General features: G+C 36.6%; 1 protein-coding gene across 1 annotated transcript in view; it reads left to right on the top strand.

The window, feature by feature from the left end:
* Positions 1-1,227: 1,227 nt before the first annotated feature.
* EFHC2 (EF-hand domain containing 2) overlaps positions 1,228-26,743 on the top strand; it is a 64,780-nt gene continuing 39,264 nt past the window's right edge. The window contains exons 1-4 of the mRNA XM_063305263.1: positions 1,228-1,346; positions 7,329-7,517; positions 11,913-12,063; positions 16,938-17,161. Of these exons, the coding sequence (XP_063161333.1) occupies positions 1,305-1,346; positions 7,329-7,517; positions 11,913-12,063; positions 16,938-17,161 (606 nt within the window). The 5' untranslated portion in view covers positions 1,228-1,304. The remainder of the gene's footprint in view (positions 1,347-7,328; positions 7,518-11,912; positions 12,064-16,937; positions 17,162-26,743) is intronic.

Raw genomic sequence — 26,743 nt, 5'->3', positions numbered from 1 at the left:
GATTTATTTGCTCAACAGATGAGAGAACACATTTTTAAAATTGTTAGGAGGAAATTGATTTTTATAGTCAAAAACATGGGGGAGGGGTGGTATCAGAGGATGAACACTATAGAAGTCAATGTATAACACACTTAATCTGTTCCCTAATTTTCTTCAGCAGTGAGAAAGACCAGAAATTAAAATGATGGCTTTGAATTTGTTTTCTGGCTCATGTAAGAAAAAAAAAAGCCTTTGTGATATTTTAAAGACTAAAAAAAGAGACAGAAGATTATGGAATCCTGACCAATCACATCCTGGAAAGGTGCTAGGTTCAACATTCATAATCTCAGTTTGAAGTCAGATACCTTTGGAAGATACTAGATAGGGAACAGTTTGAGGATTAGTGTTTACTTCATCAAATATGAAAGTGAAACTGGTATGTTCACTTGGTAGGTTACAGGTGGGTATAGACAAATATATGTAGCAGTGAATTCAGTGAATGACACTATCTTAAGGCTTAATAAACGATCCCAGGATGTCTAGTTGACATTATCTTATTCATTTCAAAAAGACTTCCACTCCCAGGTGTGTATAGCGGATTCCAGCCTAAACAAATGCAAAAGAACAGTGACCATTCACAGCAGGACTGATTGATGAGACATTATCTCATGGAGTGAACAGAAAACAAAAAAGCAAAATCAGTGCTGACAGAATTTTTGACTCAGGAGTTCCAGGTCAAAAAAAAAAAAAAAAGGAAGATGCCTCCTAAGTGAAAATTGGAAGGTTCAGAATTTCTGAAGTCAGCTGTATTACATGTACCACGTAATATAATATATTAAGGGTGAGACACAATATAAAGTAACTGTAACTGTACTGTAATTAAAGGGATACGTTTGTTATGTCAATTTTTAAGAATTGGCCGATTTCAATACACACATCCGTTTAACTAATTTGTGAGCTGAGGTGGCAACAATTCCCTCGGGTATGTACAATGAAGAGGAGGAAAGACCATTCCAAGAGAGTAGATGGAACTTCGGATACCTCAACTGCAAAGCGCGATCTAACAGCCCCAGTCCCCCTCCCCCGCAAGTTTTGCGGCAGAGAGTCTAGTGCCTGCAGGGGGCAGCATAGAGCAGGGGCGAAGCGAATGCACCATTCCCCGCCACCCTATGTGACGTCAAACGGGGGTCTCCAGGCAACTGGACTCCAAACAGCGCGGGTGCGCTTCCTTCGGCCTTGGTAGCGCGGAGGGCGACCGGCCGGGTTCGGGCAGCAACACCAGCCCTGAGGCGGCGGGGAGCGCGGCCGTCAGGACCGGCACAACTATGGCGCTACCGCTCCTGCCCGGGAACTCTTTCAACAGGAATGTAAGTAATGTTGGTTGAGGTCCAACGGCAACCGGGGGCTTCCTAACTTTAGGTTTACAGAATGTTTTGCGGGGATGCCTGTCCACGTGCGTAAACTTCGTTCTGGAAACTGATTCTAAATGCCAACAACTGCCGTCCACCAAGGGAAAGAATCTCTTCCCTCCAGAAGCAAACTCAGAGTCTCCGTTTCATCAGGTCTCAAACTATTTAAAGGGTTCTCCAACATGGCACAATCCCATCTTGCTTCCTGGACCTGCACCATCTGAGTAAAGAGAAGGCTAAACCTGATCCTTTCTACAAATGTGGGTAACGTAACAGGAGCTGTGCACCTAGGGAGGGAGAAGGTGGATGAATCAGTTTTTTTTTACTTCCACCCTTCTTTCACTGTTGAGATTGGCAGAATAATGTATAGCCTGCCCTCTTTCAGTGCATCAAACTTTCTGATACAAGGACATGACTTTTACTGAAAGGGATCTTACAGCTGACTGGCAGTAGATATTCAGCCTAAGGCATTCCTTGCCTTTCTACTCATCTACAAATATGTAAAAATATTTTATATTTAAAAACCCCATATACTTCATTACAGTAGTCTTACCCTTATTTAATATTTGAATTTACCTGAAGTGTAGCTGTCCACCCTTTCAGTCTGTGTAAAACATTAAGGAGCATGGTACAATGAAACATGTTAGAAATACATTGAAAGATTTTGCCTCTTGCATCACCAGCAATCCAAGTTTAGTAGTTTCTTAAGTCCTTACAGTATTGCATATTTGTGTGTGATGTGTACCATCATTAAAGTGCATGTGTATGTTTTCATGGAGCATGTCCAAATATATTTGCATTGTTATTGACAGAAATACCACTTTCAATCTGCAGTCAGGTCTGTGTTTTGTTACATGATACATTTTGGCATTAGCTCTTGTGAAACTAAGGCACAGTACTAAGATAATTATTTCCATTTCTATGGCATTAATCCACTCAGTTAAGTCTTACTCAGTAAAGGATAGATTTAAATCACCATTCTACTTTGTTCTTAGCTTTTAATTTAAGGTTATATCAATTCTGAGTATCTTTTGTTAGACTTTTTTTTTGTTGTGGTTCCAATTTTTAAAAGACAGTTCTCTTGGTTATTATCATACTTAGTTTGCTTAGCACATACATTATAATGAACTAATAGATGTTTACATGTGTTTCTACAGGCACCTTGATGATGAATTATTAGCCAAGCGGATATTTACCTTCATTTTTTCTTTGGACAGAAGGTGTTCATATGCTCTCTAACCATGTTTCAGGCATTTCCCCCCTTTGGTTAGACATGACAGCAGCTGGCTTGATCAGGCAGAGTAGGAAGAAAAAGCAGAGTACTCACTCCAGGCTTTTCTTTCCCTTCTTCCTGGACAAGCCAGCTGTCACCTGGTCATTGTTGTTTGGTGTGTAGATAGAATTTGAAGGAGGGTGGTATATATACTGTTAAAGATTATTATTATTGACTTTTGTGAATTATTTTCCAAGAGGCCACTTAACATGTTGAAACAGCTACCACTTGCTTCTACCACCCAAACGTCCAGAGTACTTTGATGCTGACCATCCATCATCTTCCCTTCTGAACTTGAAATGCTGTGGACATGCAGATTTCACTTTGAGCCAATGAGCACTTCCTCCAGCTGACCAATGCGAGAGTGCAAGAAATTATCGATCCTTACCCTCTGAGCTGCTGTGCTAAAAACAACAACACTCCAGGTCCTTTCTTCCTACTAAAAGAAAACAAATAGCTACCCTAGCTCCATCATTTTCGGTTTATCCTTAGAGCATTTATTTGCTTGTTTCTCCCCCCCGCCAAAAAAGGGAGAAAGCTGACTGCAAAGACATTACTCCTCCTGGATTTAAAAGTCTCTTGCAAGCTGTGATGGTGAAATGGTAGCATATCAGAATTTTGCAATCAGTCTCTTTCTTCAGTAGCTTAGGCATGGTTTTGTGCAGCTGCGGTGGCTTGAATAGGGGAGATACATGCTAAACAATATCTGTAGACATGCAGGCACCTGGAAAAGTTGTATTGAGGCCAGGAGCCAGGAGGCAGGATGAGTTGGGAGTTTCCAGCAGTGGGAGAACAAACTACTCCAGAGTTGCAGCTTTGGAAAGAAAAAAGCTAGCTTTATTTCAGGTTCAAATAATCTGTACCTGAAGGCAGAAAATAATTGATTCTGTTCGCAAAGTCAGGAAACATTGTGCAACTGCACAAGTCCAGAGCTTATTCTGAAGCACACAAAGCCCTTGTCTGAAAGTGTCTTGAACTTACAAACAGTATCTAGTGGATAGGAGGACATTTTTACAGTTACTGTTGTGGATGAAGATAGCTGTACCATTTCTCCTTTTTGCTGTTTTGTAAAGGCTAAATATATAAAATGCATTGTGGGAGCACTTGGCAAATAAGTTATTTTAAGGAGTGAAAACTATGATCATACTACAGTATGTTTATGCTAGCCTCAACAATTTTTCCAGAAAAAGCAGCTAGGCTTTGATCTAACCACAATGCTGGTTTTCTTCTGAAAATCAATACATCCCATCCCACCCATCTGCTATTACCAAAAATACTTCTGGTGCTAATCTCAATTGGGATCTTATGTGAATACTTTTCTGAAAAAAAGAAAGAATAGTCTTAACGTGTAACATGACTTGTCATTGTCACTAGTTCTATCAAAGTCTGAGGACTCTTCAATAGAAGTCCTAGCCAGTAGTCAGCCCTGCTACAAATCCCCTTTTTGCACTCATAATTCATACGCCTCTATTTTTGCCAGTGGTGAATAGACTGTTTACATTATGCAGTCTTGTCCCACCTATATCTTTAAATGTGACTGAAAATATATAACACTTCAGCACTGATAATAGAACTGACCACTACTCAGATTCCTTCAGAGTCCTAGATTCCAGAATATTCTTGCATTTTCAGACCTACAGATGCATGGCCTTTTTGTTGGAGTGTTTTTTTAAATAAAACTTTATTATTTTCAAGATATAATTAAGATACAAACAAAAGCAAATATAGAACAGATAGAAAACAGAACTAAAGAAAAAAGAGCAAACTATAAAAGTGTCAGTAGAAAGAAAAACAGAAAAGGAAAGTGACTTCCAACTTTCTCTGATACAGATATAAATTTACAAATCTAATCTCTTACAATTAATTAACCTATCTTAACATTATTTCTATTAAAGCAAACCATTTAATCTCTAAAACCCAAAATCAAAACATCACCTTTTTCTATTACAAGCAAGTAATCCAAAAGTGGTTGCCAAGTTGATATAAATGCAGAAACAGAATGATCTCTTATTAAAGCTGTTAATTTAGCCATTTGAGCCAAGTCCATTAGTTTCACAATCCAATCTTCAACCGAAGGTATTTGTGGATCTTTCCATCATTGTGCATATAACAATCTTGCAGCCGTGATCATGTAACAACAACATGTTGTTCCTTTTCCATCAATCCCAAAAGAAAAAGTTCTTGTTTTCTTTGTATATTTACTTTGAGAATCTTTTGAATAATATTTGATCCCAGAACTTTTTAGCCTTCTCACAAGTCCACCAAAGATGGTAAAAGATTCCTTCACCCTGTAAACATTTTCAACAGCCATTAGTTACACCATTATACATTTCTGACAACTTATCAGGAGTTAAATACCAACAATACATCATCTTATAGTTTTCTTTTAAATTATAATTCAATGTGAATTTCAGATCTTTCATCCACATATTCTCCCATTGAGCCAGCATGATATTATATCCAAAATTCTTAGCCCACTTAGTCATGCAGTCCTTGACTTGTTCATCTTCCATATTCATCTGTAACAAAATCTTATACATCTTAGTAATAACATGATCATCATTTATACAAATGTCCATTTCAAACTGAATTATTTCATTAACAAATTTATAGTTCTTTTTGTCCAATTTAAAATGTTCTACCAGTTGCATATAGGTGAACCAATAACAGGTAAATCCATGTAACTAACATTTCCCTTGTTTTAATTTTTGGTTCACCCTCCTCAAACTTTAACAAATCTTTATATTTTAACCAACTAATAGCTCCCACATTTTCTCTTCTAACAAATGCTTCCTGAGGTGACAACCATAAAGGTACATTTGGAGATAACCTTATCTTATATTTATTCCAGATTCTCAGTATGGTATTCCTGATAAAATGATTTTTAAAATCCTTATTAACTTTGTCATACCATAAATAAGCATGCCACCCGAATCTTAAGTCATGTCCTTCAAGCTGTAGTAATTTCTTGTTCTCCAAGGTAATCCATTCCTTCATCCAAAGCAAACAACAGGCATCAAAGTACTCCTTTTTGTTGGAGTATTGAGTGTGCTGTAAGATCTGGAACTCTGTTCTGAAAAAAAAAAATCCAATTTCCTTACTAACAGTTTTCTGAAGTTGGTGAAGACCTTTCTCCCTGGGGTTTTATTTAAAATCTTATTCCTGATTTTATTTAGATGAAATTACTTTTTTGGTATTTTTATTGCTGTTGTGTTATTCTCCTACTGTTCTCTTTTTCTCTTCGGAGCCTTTGAAAACTTTCTGGAGGAAAGGCAGGATAGATAAGTTTTAAATAAATGAATATATAAAGCAAGCATGCTTTCAGAGGGTTTTAAATATCCAACACTTTTTACCATTTATTTGTTAAAATTATGTTATTTAAAGTTTAAATGTTTCTTCACTTTTTATACACTTTGAGATATCTTTCTTTGAGATATCTTTGAGATATTTTAGACTGAAAAGCAGTCTAAAAATAATTAAATAAATGTTAATAGATTAAAAATACTGTGCTCATTTCAGATGGTTTTGGAAAAGGGCACATTATGCCATTCCATTGCCTCATCAAAAAAATTAGTGGAATTATTTAGCAGATGAGATTAATGAAACTACAGTAAAGCCTCACTTTACTGAACTTTAATTCAGTGGACTTTGGAATCCACCAGATATATTTTTACTCTGATATCGCCCACATTTAATAGATTAATGTTTGTTAAAATGAAGGCTTGTTCATTAAATTGAGGTTTTACTGCAAATGATGCCATATACATCAAATATGTAATTATCCAAATTACTGAAATTGACCCAAATGTTGTAATTCAACTTCAGATTTAATGGAACTCCCACTCCCCAGTAATTCAAGGTTTTACTGTATTTCAAAGCAGATGTTATTCAGTGCAGGGCTGGTATTTAGTAACCTGTGAACTGCATGCAGCCCTTTCTTTCTGAGGCTTTGGTGCAGCTTCTAGACTGATTTTAAATTGCTGCTGGAAATCATTAGCGGATTGATTTGACTCTAGCTTCTTTTTGGTGTGACCCTCAACTCAGCAAAGACTGAGTGTGATCCTTGGACCAAACCTTGTTGCTTACCTTTTGTAGGAAAATATCATATCTAAATAACAACTTGATCAAAAGTTTGCTATAAAAAGTTTATATTAAAATTGATTTATCATTATTTTGCCATTATTAATAATGTTTTATGGGTTTGAACATGTCTGATTTTTATTCTTATAATTAGAAATTTCTAGGCAGGGAATGTGATTTCTATTTAATGCTACTTCTTCCAGACAAGGATTCGAAAATATCCTCCCAAGTTGCCCAGTTTTGCGCTACCATCTGTATGATATGCAGCACCATTACTTAGGTTTAGAATTTCTTAAAAAAAATTATTTTGATTTATTTTAGTATTTTTATTCTTAATTATTTTTAGATCTTATCATATTGTTTTTCTGTTATTATATGTGTGTGTGTGTGTGTGTGTGTATGTATGTATGTGTATATATATATATAAAATATCTAATAATATATTGCTAATTATTAGATATTTTGATTGTATCTGGCCTTAGGGCTGTAATAAATTTGATGATGATATTCTTACAATTGTTTATATATTTAAAACGTCCTCTTACTTCCTTTGTTTTCTAAATATATTTATTTCATTTTGACTGCAGCTAGGAAAAGAAAAGTTCCATAAGTCTCAACATTGGAGTTATTGCAATAAGGTTTCTATGTTGGTGGGAGAAGACAAACCTGGAATAGGAGGCAAACCTTTGCTTGGACAAAAACTAAAACCAAAGTATACTGTATTTCCTAGAGGTGTTGGAAGTGATGCGCCTTCATGGGTAGCATTTGATAAACAGGTACATTGTAATTGATTTGTTTATTCACTTATTAATTTGCTTCTGTGTTTTTTGTTTGTTGTCATTTTCAGTAATGAATTAGATCCTAAAATAAGTTAACTTAAAAAATGAAGGAAGACAGTTTATTGTACCCCACAAAAAGCCTTTTCGGAGAGCGAGAGATTGGCCATTGTGCATCAGATGGGAGGAAGTAGAGGAGCTACTAATGAGGAAGAGAATAATCCAAAATTGGTGGAAATCTTTGCTATTGTGTAATTGAAATCTGGCCAGGCTGCTAGACAAATTCTATGCTATTGGACTGTGCTCACACAAACAAAATTTTTTGAGGTTGGGGCACATGCAGAAATGGACTGCAGGGACAGTTGTCTAAGCTTTCCATAGCTGTTAGAATTCACAAGCCAAATCTTCTAGAGCTCTCCAGTAGTTTTGAATTATGTATAGACAAGTTCTAGTGTGTGAATGGGTAGGTGTTCACAAGTCATTTGTATAGTTAAAAGGAGCTGAACACTCCAGCCTTGCAATTTGTGACACACATTTATTCAGATGAAAGAGGTAAATTAAGAAGCCCAGCCCAATTGACCAGAGATTCTTTCATTTCTGCTACTGATTTATTCTCCTGAATTTGTAAACAAATCAGAGATTTGTTATCCTAAATACACTGGTTGTGCAAACACGCTTAGCATACATTTGCTGTTTCATAGATTTTATGAATTTTATAAGTATTGTACCTCCAGGGTTACCCCATCCTGTGCAATAAATATTAAGGACACATCTAGCCTGGGGTTTTAGCTGTAAAGTTCTAACAGAAAATAATCTAAAGTATGAATTTAGAAAATCCTAGTTCAAATCTCACAGTACCATGTTTGAATTTAGTACCTTAGGAATCCACTGTCTTTCAGCCTCTGGTTCCTCATCTATAAAATTAAGGTAATATTGATCTAACTTGGAAGATTATTGTGGGGCTATGTAGGTCATGGGTCTACACAAATAATATTTCTGTACCTTCAAACTCTAGTTTGGATGGAAACAGACTGTTATGCTTCCTGTGATTAGCAAGCCCTCTGATCCAGGATTGCTAAACACAGTGTAATCTAGTTTACTGTCTTGCTTTTCAGATCTTGCTGCAATCACACACTCTAATTACAGACTACTAGAAAACAGTGGAAAAGGGCTATCACCCTCCTGTCCATGCTTGATTCCAAAATGTGTTTGGTTGACCATGTGTTACACAGAATGCTGGACAAGATAAGCCTTTAGCCAGATCCTGTTGGTCTTCTCATTTTCTTATATAAACAGAAGTATTCCATTTATAATCCAGCACTTAAAAGTTTGTATCATGAAGTGGTTACATACTATTCTTTTTGCTCCTAATTTTATATTTTCAAGAAATATACTAATAGAAGAATTGTGATGACTGGAGAAAGGTTTGCATTTAGTGCATTCTAATGATACATAAAATGATGATCTTAGTTTTCTGTTTGTGTAATGCTTGCCACAAGAATGTAATGCTTGCAGCATGATCTACAAACTAGTTCAGCCAAAGTGCTTTGGAGTTAAATCATTTCTCAGTCTGAAAAAACCTGTGGGGCAGAATTAATATAAATCCAAATATAGTTACTTAACTGGACTATGAATTAGGATGTTAAATAGTTAAATCACATTTGGGACAATTCATGCTTGAAAATATTCCTTGTAAAACATGTTCATTAAATTATATTGTCCAAGCAAGCCAAACATAATGCTGTTTCCAAAGTGCCCCCCAGGATTTGGCTAATCTCCATTTTCTCTCTCTCCCACCATCTTTTCCCCCTTGATATAGAACTTCTATTAATTTTATTGAAAGAGAGAGGATAAACATCAGCACGTGCATGCCAAACACCAGGCAGATAGTGTTAAATTGTTTCCAAAACTATATGCTTACAAGAAATAGGAACATTTCAAAAGTTCAGAGATTTGAATTACCAGAAAGTATGATCTGCAATGTTAATCTCCTTGCTAATATGAACATTTTTCTTGATGAAAATGTTATGACTGTTTCCATTTGATACTGGTAATGCTAGCTGCACAATGAGTGTTTAATTAACTATGTACAGCCTGTCTAATTTGGAGATTAAATCTATTCATTAAGGGTAAGTTCAGATGAGACTTTACCTTTCATAATCTTTTTCTTGCCTACACAGCTGCTGTCCCTCAATCTTGGTAGCAGAACATGCTTTGGCATTCTTTCAGTAAGGAATGCTAAAGGATTTCTTCCTTCCTGCTGTGTACCATCATGACTGCACACATTATAAAAATAAATGTCATCATATTAAGGCATTTTTAAATAATACATTTTCCAATGCACATTACAAAGCCAGAAGATGTTCTGAGCCACATCTTTGCAGTATTGGGAGAATCAGACAGCATGACATTCAGCAGAGTTCCTTTTTTTTTAAAGTTTATTATTTCCATAGTTGTGTCAATTAAAAAAGATATTGACCAATTTTCTGTTGGTTTTGCCTGCCTGCCTGCCTGCCTGCCTGCTTGCTTTCCTTCCTTCCTTCCTTCCTTCCTTCCTTCCTTCCTTCCTTCCTTCCTTCCTTCCTTCCTTCCTTCCTTCCTTCCTTCCTTCCTTCCTTCCTTCCTTCCTTCCTTCCTTCCTTCTCATGAATAGGAAGATGTAATACTGATTGTCATTCTTAGATTGTGGATCTATCTGCCATATCCCAATACTCAACTTCAAGATGATAGAGCAGGCATTGGCAGAGGTGGTGAAAATGGCCAATCTTGTAGCCTTTCTTCACGAATTAAAAATAATAATAATTGGAGTGTTACTACACTCAGTTCAACCTCAGGGTCACTGGGTGGGATTAAGCAAGATAGTGTTTCTTAGCTTCATTAGGAAGACTCACATGTGAGGACTTCTGGGGAAGAAATGGTGAACTAAAGACATGGAGCCAACAACTGGGGGTGGGGGGATGAAGAGCCCGTGTGTAGACCAGCTCTTCATAATTCCTCTCTGGACAAAGAGAGGACTTGAGATTGCCCACAAGTGATCCATATAGTTGTTCTTCATGAGGAGACTGCAAGATAGCGGTCACCAGCAGGCTTAGAGCTCTGGGAGATGAGGAAATAACAATGGACCCAGGAGTTAATTTTAAGATTGTCTGCCTCTGTAGATAGACTATGTTTAAAAGGTGTTATGAAAGAGGACAAGTTTTACCTGACAAGATTAAGACTGATCTGAAAGTGGATTTAAAAATGATAAGCTACAAGAATGATATGGAAAAAGATGCTACATTGGACATACAAAAGAAACTGGCTGATGTCTTAATAATTAAAACCAAGAGGATAATTTTCCTATATTGGATTTACAAAAGAGGCTTGTTAAAGCTTTGAAGAATTTTGTAAGACAGGACAAAGAAAAAATGAAAAGAAATCAAGTTCTAGGACATTATTTGAAGGGGCTAAAGATCAAGATTGTTAAGGAATATAAAGTTGTTTTATTTAATCAAGGTTAAAATAGATATGTTGTCATCCCTGGTAACCCTTAATGGACTTTTGCTGGTCAGGACTGAAATCATGAGGTTTTAAGGATTTGTTTATAGATAAGAGATGGGATATGGGAAGAAGAGATCATTTGTTGTATTTTAAGAGAAGGTGATAAGTTTATTTATTTATTCATCAAATTTATCACTGCCCATCTCCCCCACAAGGAGTTACTAAAGTTATTTATACTTGTTATGAAGTGGGAAGTAATTTCTTTATATTTCTTTTCTTTTTCTCTACTATATTCTTATTTTTTTCTTTCTTTTCTATTTTCTTATTTCTGCACTTTCTATTTTTTCTTTTTATTCTTTTATTTTTTAGTTCATATTAGTTTTTATTTTTGAAATTGTAATTTTTAATAAAATTATTATTGAAAAAAGGAACACTCACATATATCCTATAGTAACCCATTACATTTACATTGTACACTTGTACAGTAATATATCTTTATCAGTTTAACATTATGTTCTAATAATAATATGATATTGTTTTGGAATTTTTGTTCATAAACTGGACCAATGCTACTTTTTTTCAAACTATAACATATATTATTAACCTTACAGAACTTACGGACTACAAAACTGTAAGAACATAACTTTGGTTTGTTCAGCCATGTTCATGAGTGACATTCCTATGTTATTTGTGTTAAATCGGAATGTAAGAATCTGGATAAGTAATTTATTGTATAATCTAATCAATTCAATAAATATGATCACATAACAGATCAGTAAAACTAATTTAAAATATCTCTATAATAAATACAAAATGGTATAGTATCTATCTATCTACCTTTCGGTTCATTTAAATTCTTGCTTACAACAGAGTGGAACTGATTTTGTGGGTGGTCAATCTGTGCTTTTTATATAGGTATTGTCTTTTGATGCTTATTTTGATGAAGAAGTTCCTGACAAAAATCAAGAGCTATACAGAATAAGACATTGTAAAATATATTTCTATCTTGAAGATGACACAATTCAGGTGGTTGAACCCCAGGTGAAGAATAGTGGAATCCCACAAGGTATTTTATATCTTTTTTATTACAAATGTTCTTTCTTTGGTTCTGAGAGTTTTTAAGTTGTTTCTTTTGCTTGCCTAATACATTTTTTTTAGTCAAGAACCAGTTAAATATTATGTTGAGGTTCAGGCACAGAATAAAATTTAGTGATGTAGGCCACAGCCATCCATCATTTAGCAACAGGTTTTATGTCAGCTAAACTATATGGAATTGCATATAGAGCAATTGTTGAGGTTCTCACTCTATTTGATACCAATCTGAGAAATTGTAAAAATGTTTTTGTGATCCTATGTATGCATGTGTAGATTTTATTATAGTTTCTCACTGTAGGAAAAATACAGCTGTACTTCTGTAAGAAATGTTTTTAAAGCAAAAAGTAAAATCATATAAGCATTCAAGGTAAACTAGTTCAAAGAACTAAATCAGGGTTAACAAAAATGTATGTAGATCAGGACCAAATCCCAGAACAGAACTGCCGTATCAAAAACTATATGAATCAGGTAACAGTTTGGACTTGAGATGAGTAATATAAACAGGTATTCACTTCTATATAACTTTTCCAAAGTCTAAATATATTAACAAAGTGGTAAGAAGAAACATGACATGTACACATAGATTTTACACATACTGTATAATATGATCCCCTGTTAACTGAATCCCAGCTAACGTTCTTTGGTACTGAAATGCTGTGTTCATCCTCGGAATTTACTTTCTGGTGTACTCCTTACTGCACAGTCCAGAGCACAGTTAAGATGGGCTGGCCAACTTTCTTGGGTCAGACAGTTTTAAAGAGAAAGGTGTGAGTTGCTGGGAGTCTTCCCAAAGGCCATCTGGATAAAAAGCAAAGTACAAGCAGGCACATAAGGCCTCAGTCACATCTGCTGGCTTCAGTGAATCACTGATTGTCTTAAGGCATTTGATGTTCTCAGGTACTTTAGAATATGCCCTCTGGAAGGAGGTTCCCCCAGAGTATATTTTTACAATGATACGTCTTAGCTTGGCTGCAAATGGTGATAATATGGTAATATCCTATCTAAAGAAATGACCAGCTCTAAATCTGTCAGCTATGTTGCAGAATCAAGTGTGCTTACATATATTTAATTCTTCTTGTCATCTTATTCAAACTGCAAAAGTTTTCTTTATGAATCGTGGAATTAATTGCTGCTTTGAGGATCAGTGTTCTCATACTTCCAACTTTTATATAACTAAATTAGATAGGCGGTGGAAAAACATTAAGCTGTTTTTCCTTGTTTTTGTAACTCTTTAATAATGCTATCAGATGCTGGGTATCCAGTTAACTAGCTGATAACAAATTTATTTTCTCTTAAATACCACCCTTGCTGATATGGGAAGGAATATATGTTCTGTTATTCATAAGGGGCTTCATGCAGCAATCTAATTCTGAATAGAAGAACTTTTTTTAGGGGACATGTCAGAGTAATGGGGGGGACTATTAAATGGATGAGAAATTGTTCCTAAAAACAGGACAAGATTACTATCCAATGTTCTTTTCTCATTTCTGGACATAGTTGAAAAATATTCATTGTGTTTTTTATTTGATCAGTAGCTGTCTCTGGGTTATGCTTCTTGGTGGAAGAGAGAGTTTTCAGAATAACAGATTCAAAAAGTCTAGTATAATTTTTCTCTTTCATTTTGTAGGTGGTATATTATTTGTGAAAAAAGTTTCAAGCTCAAAACAGACTGTTTTAACCATTCCAGAAGTATTTTGAGGTCAAACCAGGGCCATTTTGAGCTTGGATCACTTTTAGAATGGTAGGAACAGTCCATTTTAAACTCAGTATAGTTGTTTTAAACTCAGTGGGACATTTTGAGGTTGAAATATTTCAAAATTGAAATGTTTTCAACGTTGCTAGTTAATTGTAATTATGTGTTGCAAATAATGCGACAGTTCATTCAAATGCTTATCTGCTTTTTCAGCAGCGGGCAAAATGTATATTATGGCTTCCTCATCTTGTGCTGTCAAACACTTTTTGTTAGCATTTATTTGTTCCAATATACACAGTTTCCTAATATAATTTTATGATGATCCTGTGATTAGATCCATGTATGAACTGTAGAAATGATATTTCATATGAATTATATTTGAGTTTTGAATCTGAAATTAAAAAGACAGAGTTTAAGTTTTCTTTACCTTTGAGAGTCAGCAGTTTAAAGTTGATGGCACATTATCGTAAAAAAAACTTTGCATTATACTAAACCTAATAGTAACAGATTTGTATTTATGTACAAAAAATGAAATATTGCAGATGTTTTTTCTCCAGAAATGAAATCCTTTTTTCATTCAGTTATAATGAAAAAATCTGTTTTAGTTGGTTTGCTTTTTGATGTTTTGTGTAAGTTTTATAGTAATATTTCTGCGTTTTAACACAGTTGTTACATCAGCTTGTCCAGTAGACAAAACACTAGTGAAGTCTCAGGAGGAGGAGTCTTTTGGTCATCTGGTTGACGATGTCCCAGCATTTCTGCTTGCAGTATTCATCCCTGGTTTTCTGTTGTCTTCCCTCATCTCCATTAATTTTTACAGTTTTGCTAAAGGGGTGCTGAGAGCCAGTTTCGTGTAGTAGTTAAAGGCAATATGCTAGAAATGGGTAGACTATGAATTCTAGTCCTCCCTTAGGTACAAAGCCAGCTGGTGACTTTGGGTCAGTCACTGTCTCTCAGCAGTAGGAAGAAGACAATGGCAAACCACTTCTGAAAAATGTTGCCAAGAAAACTGCGTGGACTTGTCCATGTACTTGCTAGGAGTCAACACTGATTTGAAGGTGCACACACAAACACACAAAAGGAGAGGGGTGCTGAAGGAAAGTAAGGCAGAAGTATTTTAGTCCATTTGGTGTGGTGTTGGTATAACTGCCTTTGAATTCATTTTAAGGGAAAATTGTTCAGCTAAGAATCGTTTCCTAAAACAAGTTTGTAGGTGGTCTTCTAACTTCAGAATTTGCTACGATTGCAAAAAAAAAAAACCCCAAAACCCCCCTCTATTGTTGATCTATGTGTATTTAAGTAAACCCCACTGAATGGAGTGAGATTTGCTTTTAAATAAACATGTACAAGAACAGAATAACAGTTAAAATTAACTATTAAGAGGCAGATGGCCACATTAATGGCACTAACTGCAAATTAAAAAAAATCCATCTGGGGATCAGGAAGACATCCCGTGCATTATAAGAGATTTAAATTGGCATGGTAAGAAAACTAAGGCCAGAAACCATAGATTTTTAGAGGTGTTTATCTAATTTTAGGAAAAATAATACCTGATTTCTTTACTTGTAAATAATGTATAGTATCACACTCTCAAATGCTCTTTTTGAACAATTCCTTGTCCAAAAGAAAAGTATTGATACTCGGTCTTGCAGTGAATCTGGAGAGGAACAGAGGGATCATTTCCATTTTCTTAACTTCCATGTTATGTAATCATTTTTAAAAAATTAGAATGATTAAAAAAATACTCCAAAGTATCCTTTTACTTGTTCTTTCCCAGTAACAGGTTTCCCCACTCTTTGCCCCATGTAATAGGGAAAATAATATATTAAATAATGTGTGGAATTATAACTAAAATTCCACCTCCAGATCATTCCAAAATTGTATGTTTTCAGCAGCAAATAGCCTGATATTGGTAAGCTGATCTGAGAACCATGTTTGTCTGAAGTGTAGGCTAAAAAGCTTAAACACAGATAGATATACATTGTTCTCTCTCATAGCAGAAAGATACTATATTTTAATATAGATAATTTAGTTAGTTTAGTGTAGTATAAATAATTCTTAGTTTGCAGAGCAAACATTTTGTTCTTTTGCTTGATATTTTTGAGTTCAGTCAGTCTTGTTCCAGAAAGGTCTTATAAAACGTTTTAGATTTTTAATTATTTTAAAATACTTGATTTGTGCTTTGTACAGATTTCAGGAAAATTTCAGAGGTTGCATGATTTCATGTTCGTATATGCTATCTCATATAGGACTAGTCATGAAGAATATAATTTATTGGTTTTATTAGTTTGGGCAGTAACTAATGAGTTTTGTCTGCTATCAATGTTGACAGTACAAATAAAAGAGACAATGAGCTATGGAATCTGTTTGCATGGAAGACCAGTATGAATGTATCTCCTCCCTTAAGACCTGTGCATGGACCATTACTGATAATGTTTACAAACTATACTTCAGTTCATTCCTCACTATTGATTTGGTTCCCAAATAAATATAGTTTGACACTGATATCTCCTTTAAATATTGCTGTCATGGTTTGTGACCAGTAATTTTTCAGAATGTTCATCTCTATTATACTAGAAATTTAAAAAATCACTCCTGAAACATTGAAGAACAATGTATGTTCCTATTTTATACTTGAAAACTCAGTTTTATGATAGCTATTTTCCTATGAAAACATAGACATTATTAATTTACCATAATAATATATTTTTTATGCATACTTATATTCTGTAACTGCATTTCATGAAGTTAAAAGAGGATATGAATTGGCTATATGCCATAAGGTTTAGAATGACATACGAAGGTGAAGAAAGGAGGGTGAGAGGTAAGTTTTCGCTTATAACTATTATCTCAGTAGAGATAGGGATAATTCTTGCTCAGGAGTATGTAGCACATCCACTAAAATATATCAGCCTCCTTCATAAGTACAACCTGGCAGTGGGAGGGAGAGAGCTATATGGTTGTTATATACTCTACATACCCAGGGTATCATTTTTTTTTTCATTATGCTTCCACTAATTATTTTATTGTATTTTGGATCTTTTCTTGTAGTTTTGAACCCTTTCCCTTAAGAAATTTCAAACTTTTGGTAATGTTACTGTAAAGTTCCAATTTGGAATAAGTTATATTAATTGTGTTTTCCTCCAATATAGGGACACTTCTTAGGCGCCATCGGATTCCGCTCCCGCCTCCTAATGAAGATCAGTTTTATACTGTAGATTATTTCAACCTTGACACTGAGGTCATATTTTATGGCCGAAGATATAAAATTATAGACTGTGATCAGTTCACCAAAAATTTCTTGAGAAAGATGGGAGTCAAAGTAAATCCTTCGTTGAATCGTCCAGATGATCCCTATATGAAAGGACGCCAGAAGGTTAGCTGAAACAATCATTGACAAAACTATTGTTTGCAGGGTAAAAATAAGCACAACTTGTATATAATACAACAAGAAAAAAACCTCCTACTATACAATATTTTATGTTGGTGGAGATACATTTTAAAGAATCCCTCTTAAGAAAAGTTCTTAAATTAATAATCCATATTTATTATATTTCTTGTATTACTTTGCATATATCCCTAATTAGATACTTATTTCCTCAGAATGTGATGAGAACAATAGCCTAACATTCTGTTTACCATCACTATAAATGGTATTATAAAATTTGGTGCTTTTAAAGTATCAATGAGTAAATAACATTAAATTGGTAATATCTTAACGCGTTGTGCACAGTCTCAAACAATATCCAGGATGTGTTAGCATGTAAAATCTTGTATTCTCTCATTGCAGACCAAACAAGTTAGTGTTCAAAAGTAGACAAGGAAATTCCTTTAATATTTTTTTTAATATTGCAATCCTATATATATCTTGGGAGCAAGAACGATTGTATTCAATGGAACCTGTTTAAAAGAAACATATAATGTACTATAAATATGTTTGTTGTTTATTCATTTAGTCGCTTCCGACTCTTCGTGACTTCATGGACCAGCCCACGCCAGAGCTTCCTGTCGGTCGTCAACACCCCCAGCTCCCCCAGGGACGGGTCCGTCACCTCTAGAATATCATCTATCCATCTTGCCCTTGGTCGGCCCCTCTTCCTTTTGCCTTCCACTCTCCCTAGCATCAGCACCTTCTCCAGGGTATCCTGTCTTCTCATTATGTGTCCAAAGTATTTCAGTTTTGCATTTAATATCGTTCCCTCAAGTGAGCAGTCTGGCTTTATTTCCTGGAGGATGGGCTGGTTTGATCTTCTTGCAGTCCAAGGCACTCTCAGAATTTTCCTCCAACACCACAGTTCAAAAGCATCTATCTTCCTTCGCTCAGCCTTCCTTATGGTCCAGCTCTCGCAGCCATATGTTACTACAGGGAACACCATTGCTTTAACTATGCGGGCCTTTGTTGTCAGTGTGATGTCTCTGCTCTTAACTATTTTATTGAGATTTGTCATTGCTCTTCTCCCAAGGATTAAGCATCTTCGGATTTCCTGACTGCAGTCAGCATCTGCAGTAATCTTTGCACCTAGAAATACGAAGTCTTTCACTGCTTCTACATTTTCTCCCTCTATTTGCCAGTTATCAATCAAGCTGGTTGCCATAATCTTGGTTTTTTTGAGGTTTAGCTGCAAGCCAGCTTTTGCACTTTCTTCTTTCACCTTCATCATAAGGCTCCTCAGTTCCTCTTCGCTTTCAGCCATCAAAGTGGTATCATCTGCATATCTGAGATTGTTAATGTTTCTTCCAGCAATTTTAACTCCAGCCTTGGATTCCTCAAGCCCAGCTTGTCGCATGATGTGTTCTGCATACAAGTTGAATAGGTAGGGTGAGAGGATACAGCCCTGCTGTACTCCTTTCCCAATCTTAGACCAGTTCGTTGTTCCGTGGTCTGTTCTTACTGTTGCTACTTGGTCGTTATACAGATTCTTCAGGAGGCATACAAGATGACTTGGTATCCCCATACCACTAAGAACTTGCCACAATTTGTTATGGTCCACACAGTCAAAGGCTTTAGAATAGTCAATAAAACAGAAAGAGATGTTTTTCTGAAACTCCCTGGCTTTTTCCATTATCCAGCAGATATTGGCAATTTGGTCCCTCGTTCCTCTGCCTTTTCTAAACCCAGCTTGTACATCTGGCAATTCTCGCTCCATGAATTGCTGAAGTCTACTTTGCAGGATCTTGAGCATTACCTTACTGGCATGTGAAATGAGTGCCACTGTTCGATAGTTTGAACATTCTTTAGTGTTCCCCTTTTTTGGTATGGGGATATAAGTTGATTTTTTCCAATCTGATGGCCATTCTTGTGTTTTCCAAATTTGCTGGCATATAGCATGCATTACCTTGACAGCATCATCTTGCAAGATTTTGAACAGTTCAGCTGGGATGCCGTCGTCTCCTGCTGCCTTGTTATTAGCAATGCTTCTTAAGGCCCATTCAACCTCATTCTTCAGGAAGTCTGGCTCCAGCTTACTGACGACACCGTCAAAGCTATCCCCGATATTGTTATCCTTCCTATACAGGTCTTCTGTATATTCTTGCCACCTTTTCTTGATCTCTTCTTCTTCTGTTAGGTCCTTGCCATCTTTGTTTTTGATCATACCCATTTTGGCCTGGAATTTACCTCCGATGTTTCTAATTTTCTGGAAGAGGTCCCTTGTCCTTCCTATTCTATTGTCTTCTTCCACTTCCGCGCATTGCTTGTTTAAAAATAATTCCTTATCTCTTCTGGCTAACCTCTGGAATTTTGCATTTAATTGGGCATATCTCCCCCTATCGCTGTTGCCTTTTGCTTTCCTTCTTTCTTGGGCTACTTCTAGTGTCTCAGCAGACAGCCATTTTGCCTTCTTGGTTTTCTCTTTCTTTGGGATGTATTTTGTTGCCGCCTCCTGAACAATGTTGTGAACTTCTGTCCATAGTTCTTCTGGGACCCTATGTACTAAGTCCAGTCCCTTAAATCTGTTCTTCACCTCCACTGCATATTCCTTAGGAATATTAGTGAGCTCATATCTAGCTGATCTGTGGGTCTTCCCTAATCTCTTTAGTCTGATCCTAAATTGTGCAAGAAGAAGTTCGTGATCTGAACTACAGTCAGCTCCAGGTCTTGTTTTTACCGACTGTATAGATGTCCGCCACCTTTGGCTGCAAAGGATGTAGTCAGTCTGATTTCGGTGTTGTCCATCTGGTGAAGTCCATGTATAAGGCCGTCTCTTAGGTTGTTGGAAGAGAGTGTTTGTTATGCAGAGTGAATTGTCTTGGCAAAATTCTATCAGCCTATGACCTGCTTCGTTTTGTTCTCCCAGGCCATGCTTACCTGTAATTCCAGGTGTCATTTGACTGCCCACCTTAGCATTCCAGTCTCCCGTGATGAAAATAACATCTCTTTTAGGCGTGTTGTCCAGTAGGTGCTGCAGATCCTCATAGAACTGCTCTACTTCAGCTTCTTCAGCATCTGTGGTTGGGGCGTATATTTGGATCACTGTGATGTTAGATGGCTTGCCCTGAATTCGAATTGAGATCATTCTATCGTTTTTTGGATTGTATCCAAACACTGCTTTAGCCACTTTACTATTAATTATGAAGTCTACTCCATTTCTTCTGTGGTCCTCTTGTCCACAGTAGTAGATCTGGTGGTCATTTGATGTGAAGTGGCCCATTCCAGTCCATTTCAGTTCACTGACGCCCAGAATGTCTACCTTTAATCTTGACATCTCACCAATAACCACATCCAATTTGCCCTGGCTCATAGATCTTACATTCCAGGTTCCAATGGTGTGTTGATCCTTAGAACATTGGATTCGCCGTTCACCACCAGCACCGTCGGCCGCTAGCCGTCCTTTCGGCTTTGAGCTAGCTGCATCATCACGTCTGGGGCTAGTTGAACTCATCCTCTGTTCCTCCCCAGTAGCATTTTGACCATCTTCCGACCTGGGGGTCTCATCTTCCGATGGTATACCGACATATCTCTGGTTGTACTGATCCATTTAGTTTTCACGGCAAGAATACTGGGGTGGGTTGCCATTACCTTCCCCAGGGATCGCATTTAGTCTGACCTCTCTGTCATGACCTTCCCGTCTTGGGTGGCCCGTCACAGTTTAGCTCATGGCATCATTGAGGTGCTCAAGCTCCAGCACCACGACAAGGTAACGATCCTTTGCTGAAGACTATAAATATGTACATTCTATTAAAGTTTTCTTTAACTTTATTTAATAGAAAGACCCACATGTACGTTTTTTCAACCAATATAGTATCAGTACAGAAGACAGTAAACATAATAGCAAGCCTCCCTTCAATTATAGCAGTAATTATTTTATTGCTCTGATAAATAAAATAAAAACAAACAAACAAACAAAATAAAATAAAATAAAATCTTTCTAGTCACATTTTCAGCTATCTCCAGTCAGCCATGTAGCTTGAACATGGACAAGAGGGTTTAACCCTCTGGTCTGGCTGCTGACCCTGTTCTAAGATGCTGTTACCCTGCCCATTTTGTGTTCCATATCCCTGGGAGAGTGACTGTGATATGTGCATGCCATTGATGGGTACGCAACCTTGCTATGCTCCTATAACTATTGTTGAAAAGAAAAGAATAGTTAATTTTGGATATATGCTTCATTTGTGGGATGTGAATTTTCTGTCATCATCACCCTCCTGAGATTTTCTTTTGTCTAATATCTACTTTTTCATTATTTTTGAAAATAGCCTCATGACAGAGACATTTTAGATACGAACTAAAATTAAAATCATGGGACATGAATTCTAGAGACTTCAGGGCTATCAGATCTAGGCTGCAAAAATCTGGGTAGTCTCTAGGTTAGAGTGTTCTGAGTCACTTTGCTGCCATTAGATTTTTATAGCCTAGCTCTGGTAACCCTGAAAGCTTTGGATTCACAAGAGAGAACTGCATGATATTGGCAGAATAGTTGCACAGAGACAGAAGTCCTGGATGGATAGACTTGGTGGAAACACCTGCTCTTTGGAATGTTCTCCTCCTCCTATATAGGAGATACCTACTGTTAATTTAAGCATCTAGTGAAGGCCCATGTCCTAACAACCAGGAAACACACTGAGACAATGAACTGGTCTCTAATATTTATTACTAGTACTTAACAAGAATCCTAACAAACTGAAGAAGCGTGGGAAAAACCCAGACATATAACCCCCAAGGGTTAAGGCGGTCCCGATCTGTGTCTCTTTGAATGGCTGAACAGTTCCTCAGTGCTACGCATGCGCTTGACAGTCTGGATGGGAGCCCCCTGCTCGCCATCCTTACCCATGACAGCCTATCTTTATACTTAGATCTTCCCTGTGTGAATGTTAAGAGACTTAATTTTGTATTTTTTCCTCTGTTATATCTTTGAGTGCATATGTTTATATTGTTTTAGCATATTACTGTTGTTTAAGATTTGATTGTAAATTGTTTTGTACAAAAGCTGCTCTTTGCTGCTATCTGGTGGTCTTCTGGAGCTTTACAGTTCCGATCTGGTGACTTCAGGAAGAAAACACAGATTGGAAGAGGAAAGATTCAGAAAAATATTAGAAAGATATTGGGAAATGTTGAATGGACATAGTTTAGATTTGGAAAAAGGGAGGAGAGATACTACTGAGGAGGAGAAATGACTGAGAGAGAAGTAGAGATCAGAAAGAGAAGGTAGGCGGAGAGGACAATGACTGGTGGCTGGTGGCTGGATCTGTTTTGGGGAAAATGTGGACTAGTTTATAGTTTATATAAAGGCACACAGGGAAGCAGATGGAAAATAAGCACTGGGAATGGACTGCAGAAGCAAGAGCAGAAGGGCTTGAGTTTCTCTCCAGTAACTCCTATTGCCTAAAGCTGAATAGCTGTTAATTCCTGAGAATATTGTCAGAGATTCTTATTCTACAGTGGGAAGGTTAAGTAATGGAATGTTGAAAAAAGTGTACCTACTCCCAAGAATGAAAAAAGGCAGTGGGGGTTCTGAAAACTATACATAGTACCTGTATCACAGTGAAAGCGGAATAGGGAAGTCGATATAAAAATTGTAAGAAGAATTCACATATATAAGATATTCTGCTGAATGTTTATAATCACTCTGTAAAATATAACACAGTGCAACAGAATTCCCATTATATGAATCTGCCCAAATGCCGTGTCCTTGTATACATCCCCTTTGAGACAATTTCATTTAAATTCTAACCTTGGTGATCCCTTTAAATGTTTTGGCAGTTGTTTTATTGTTCTGAAAGGGATTGTAATATATTCAAAGCTGCTTGTTTTTAAAGCCTGGAACATAATAATAAACATAAAATAATAGATACTCCAAGGAGAGTTTTCATAAAATAAATCATCTGAACAGACGTTTGTTGGCCTACCCTAAACTACCTTCTATATTTTTCTGAAAACCCTCAGTGCCATTTGTCAAAACCCTAGCTATACTTTGCATTATTAGAATGAATGTGCAGATTGTTTATAGTTTTTCTTGTAATACATGTTTGGATGACTGCAATAGCACTACAACCTTTTACAGAGTAGATTTAATTAGGATTCTCCTCGTTTAAACATAACTGCACCATGGTAACTGTCAGATTAATTTAGTACCAGTTTGTGTTACCGTTTGTCCTTTCCTGTGTTGCATAACAATTAATTTGCAATAGAACAAAAGACAAGAGAATGAAATAAAAACTGATGGAAAGGAGTAGACTCCTTTATGTTGCAGAATTGTAGATAAGAAGGGAGTCGTATAAGCAGTGGTGGCTGAGTACATAGAGCTCTACAGTCATCATAGTAATTGCCAAGAGATTGTGGATTGATTTCTGAAATCCATTATTATGGATAGGGACAGTAGATTTAATCTAAGATTCATTAAGAATTGTAGATTATTCCCAGTTATACTTTAACAGACAAAGAAAAAAAACATAGTTCTGGGGGGTTTTTTGGTCTGGGACAGGGTCAATAGGAGCTGATTTGGAAGGCTTTGCTGTGCTGAACTTCTGGCTCTCCTGAGAATATCCACATATGCACACACATCTTTACCCAGTCTCATACACACTTATTTATACTTCTGTGATGCTTGCTTGTTTTCTCCCAATTATATTCCATTGTCAGCTCAAAGGAGATTGGAAATTCTCCTTCTCTAAATGTTTAGAAGATGTTCCACACACATCGCACAAATGACACAAATTATGTATCTAGAAGAGGATGTCCATAACAGCTTCTGCACAACGGCCAGATAAAAATACATTGTGGATTGACTAGTAATATTTTCCCATTATCATCTGCACTCCTTTAGACTTCTCTATTCAATTGGCTGCACTGACAGTGATACTACAAAAGCTGCCCATCCTCCCTTTTTTCTGAATCCTTCCAATTCTGCACACATGTATGTGCACACGCACACACACACACAGTCTGGAGAGTTTATAGCACAATATATGCAAAAGAAAAAGTAAGGTCTTAAATGTCATTTTAAGAAGCAGGGAAATGGCAATTACCACACTTGGCCATTTAGATTAACTGGCCCTTGTGCACAAATGTTTTGTGTTCCCTCAGCTCCATTTACAGAGCAGTTCTGTACTACTGGGTCTACTCCATAGTACCACTGAGTTCAGTGGTGTTTACTCCAAAGTAAACGGTTGTAGGATTGTTGCTTAATCTCCCCATTCTAGGGACTGGGAGTGGTGGATAACAAACTTGAGATGGAATTGTTCTTAGTTGACCTGCATGTAACCTACAGTATATATTTGTTTACGTTATCATTGCTAATTTTTGACCATACTTAATATTTTAGCTGACATATAAAATAATCGACTGGGAGTATATATCTTAAGCCACCTACATCTGACAAATCTGATCTATTTTCCAGGAGAATGATTATATTAATCCATGGAAGATTTAGAGAATCATTAGAGGGGTTATAATAGTACAGTGTAAGATCTAAATTCTGTAAGAGTATATTTCATTGATAAAAGTGACATTACTGAAAGGACAATTGCCTGTATTAACGTTTTCCCCTCAATCTTTTAGATCTATTCTTTTTTGCCCATTTATTCATTCTATCTCTTATGGTTTGTGAAAGGTATAACAATGATATAAAGTTAATAGACTATCAAAATGATACTAGATGTATTATGAATGATTTGAGGTGAGCAGTGTACTGACAGCTCTTATGTAATCCACATTAACTCCCATAGCTGTCCGTGTTGGCAGATGCTGGGAAAGCCTTTAGCCCAGGAGAGGTCAAAAAAGTCACACACCAAGCATTTCTATAAAAATAATTTATTTACAGAAAGCAAAAACAAAAGCAAAACCTTTAAAGGACTTAGCTCCCTTTGGAGCAAGCCTTGCTTGGCTACATTGCCAGCAGAGAAAAAAAAAAGGAAGAAAGAACAAGTCCAAGCAGGTTTCCTCCTCCCCCCAGGTGATTTTCATGAAGCACGTGAGAGGAGACAATCACTTGCAACCTTTTCACCCGGCCAAAATGACTAGGCACAATAGCAGTCTTAATCGTAAGTAGGAAAACCTCAACACTCCCCTTTTTACACTATAGATTAAGATGCAAACCAACCTTCTCTGACAACTGTATATGTCTTTCCATTCACATTTCTTTACCATTATCTCCCCTTTGGTTTAACAGAAAGCTACCATTCTTCCTGTTTTTTTTTTTTTTTTCCAAAACTAGGTTGTTATAATTCCAAGGCTTTTTAATGTGAAATGGCTTTTCATGCAGGCTTCAAAATCAAGCCTTTGTTTTTCTGTTGATGTGAACAGCAGCAAATCATCAACATAAATGCACAGATACATACAGCCTTGTTTGTCCTTCATATATACACAGGGATCTGCTTTTCCTTTTTCAAAACCAAAATTCTGCAGTTTTTCCTCTACTTTTTGGTTCCAGGATCTAGCAGCTTGTTTTAACCCATAGATTGACTTCTGCAGTTCACAGACTAGATTCTCCCCTTTTTCATAGCCAGGGGGTTGCTGCATGTATAATCTGTGATCTAAATCATCATAGAGAAATGCAGTCTGAATGCCATAGTGGTTAACTGACATTCCCTTGAGTGCAGCAACTTTTAACAGTAATCTAATTGATTCACCTTTAGTAATTGGTGCAAAAGTCTTGTCAAAGTCTAAATCTTTCCTTTTGAGTGAACCCTTTTGCAGCCAACCTTGCTTTATATTTTTGGATTTTGCCATCAGCATCCCTTTTCAGTTTGAAAACCCACCTACAACCCAGACAGCGTTCATTGGGAGGTAGATTTACCAGTTTCCATGTTTTATTTTCTTTCAAGGATGCTAATTCCTGTTGCATGGCAGAATGCCAATTTTGTGCAATCTCAGGTGGTAAAGCATTCACTTGTTCTAAAGACTCAGGTTCTGTGAATATGTGAAAAGCCGTTACTGTTTCAGCCTGAAAACATGATGGAGGAACGCCTTTATTACTCCTCTGAGATCTGCGAGGTAATACAGGGCTTAAATTTTGACTCCTATCACTTTCCTGAGAAGCATCTATCTCATCAGACAGATCTTCAGTTTGCTTTTCTGGTTTAATGTCCTCATCAGGCAAAAGATCACCATCAGCAAGTCCTTGCTGTTCTCTTGTGGTGGTCAGTTCAACTGGAGAGCTAGAATTTAATCTCCCCCAGTTTTGTTCAGCAAAAGAAGCGCTTTTGCTAATTATTAATTTCTCTCCCATTATGAACCTGTAGCTCCTCTGGCTTTGTTCATAGCCAACAAAGATGGCTTTCTTTGTTGTGGGGCCTCCTTTCCTTCTCTGCTGTTTTGGAATGTGAACCCATGCAGTGCTACCAAACACTCTAAGATGGCTTACCTTTGGTTTCACATCATAAAACAAATGGAATGGAGTGTCCTGAATCACAGAGTTATACAACCTGTTCTGTACATAAGTGGCAGTAGATATTGCCTCTCCCCAGTACTTAAAATATAATCGTGAATCTTTTAACATGCATTCCATCGCATTTTGCAAGG

The sequence above is a fragment of the Candoia aspera genome, chromosome 5, assembly GCF_035149785.1.
Source record: "Candoia aspera isolate rCanAsp1 chromosome 5, rCanAsp1.hap2, whole genome shotgun sequence".
Lineage (NCBI taxonomy): Eukaryota > Metazoa > Chordata > Lepidosauria > Squamata > Boidae > Candoia > Candoia aspera.
Note: the sequence above shows the minus strand (reverse complement) of the source record. Positions and strands in the feature narration are given on the sequence as shown.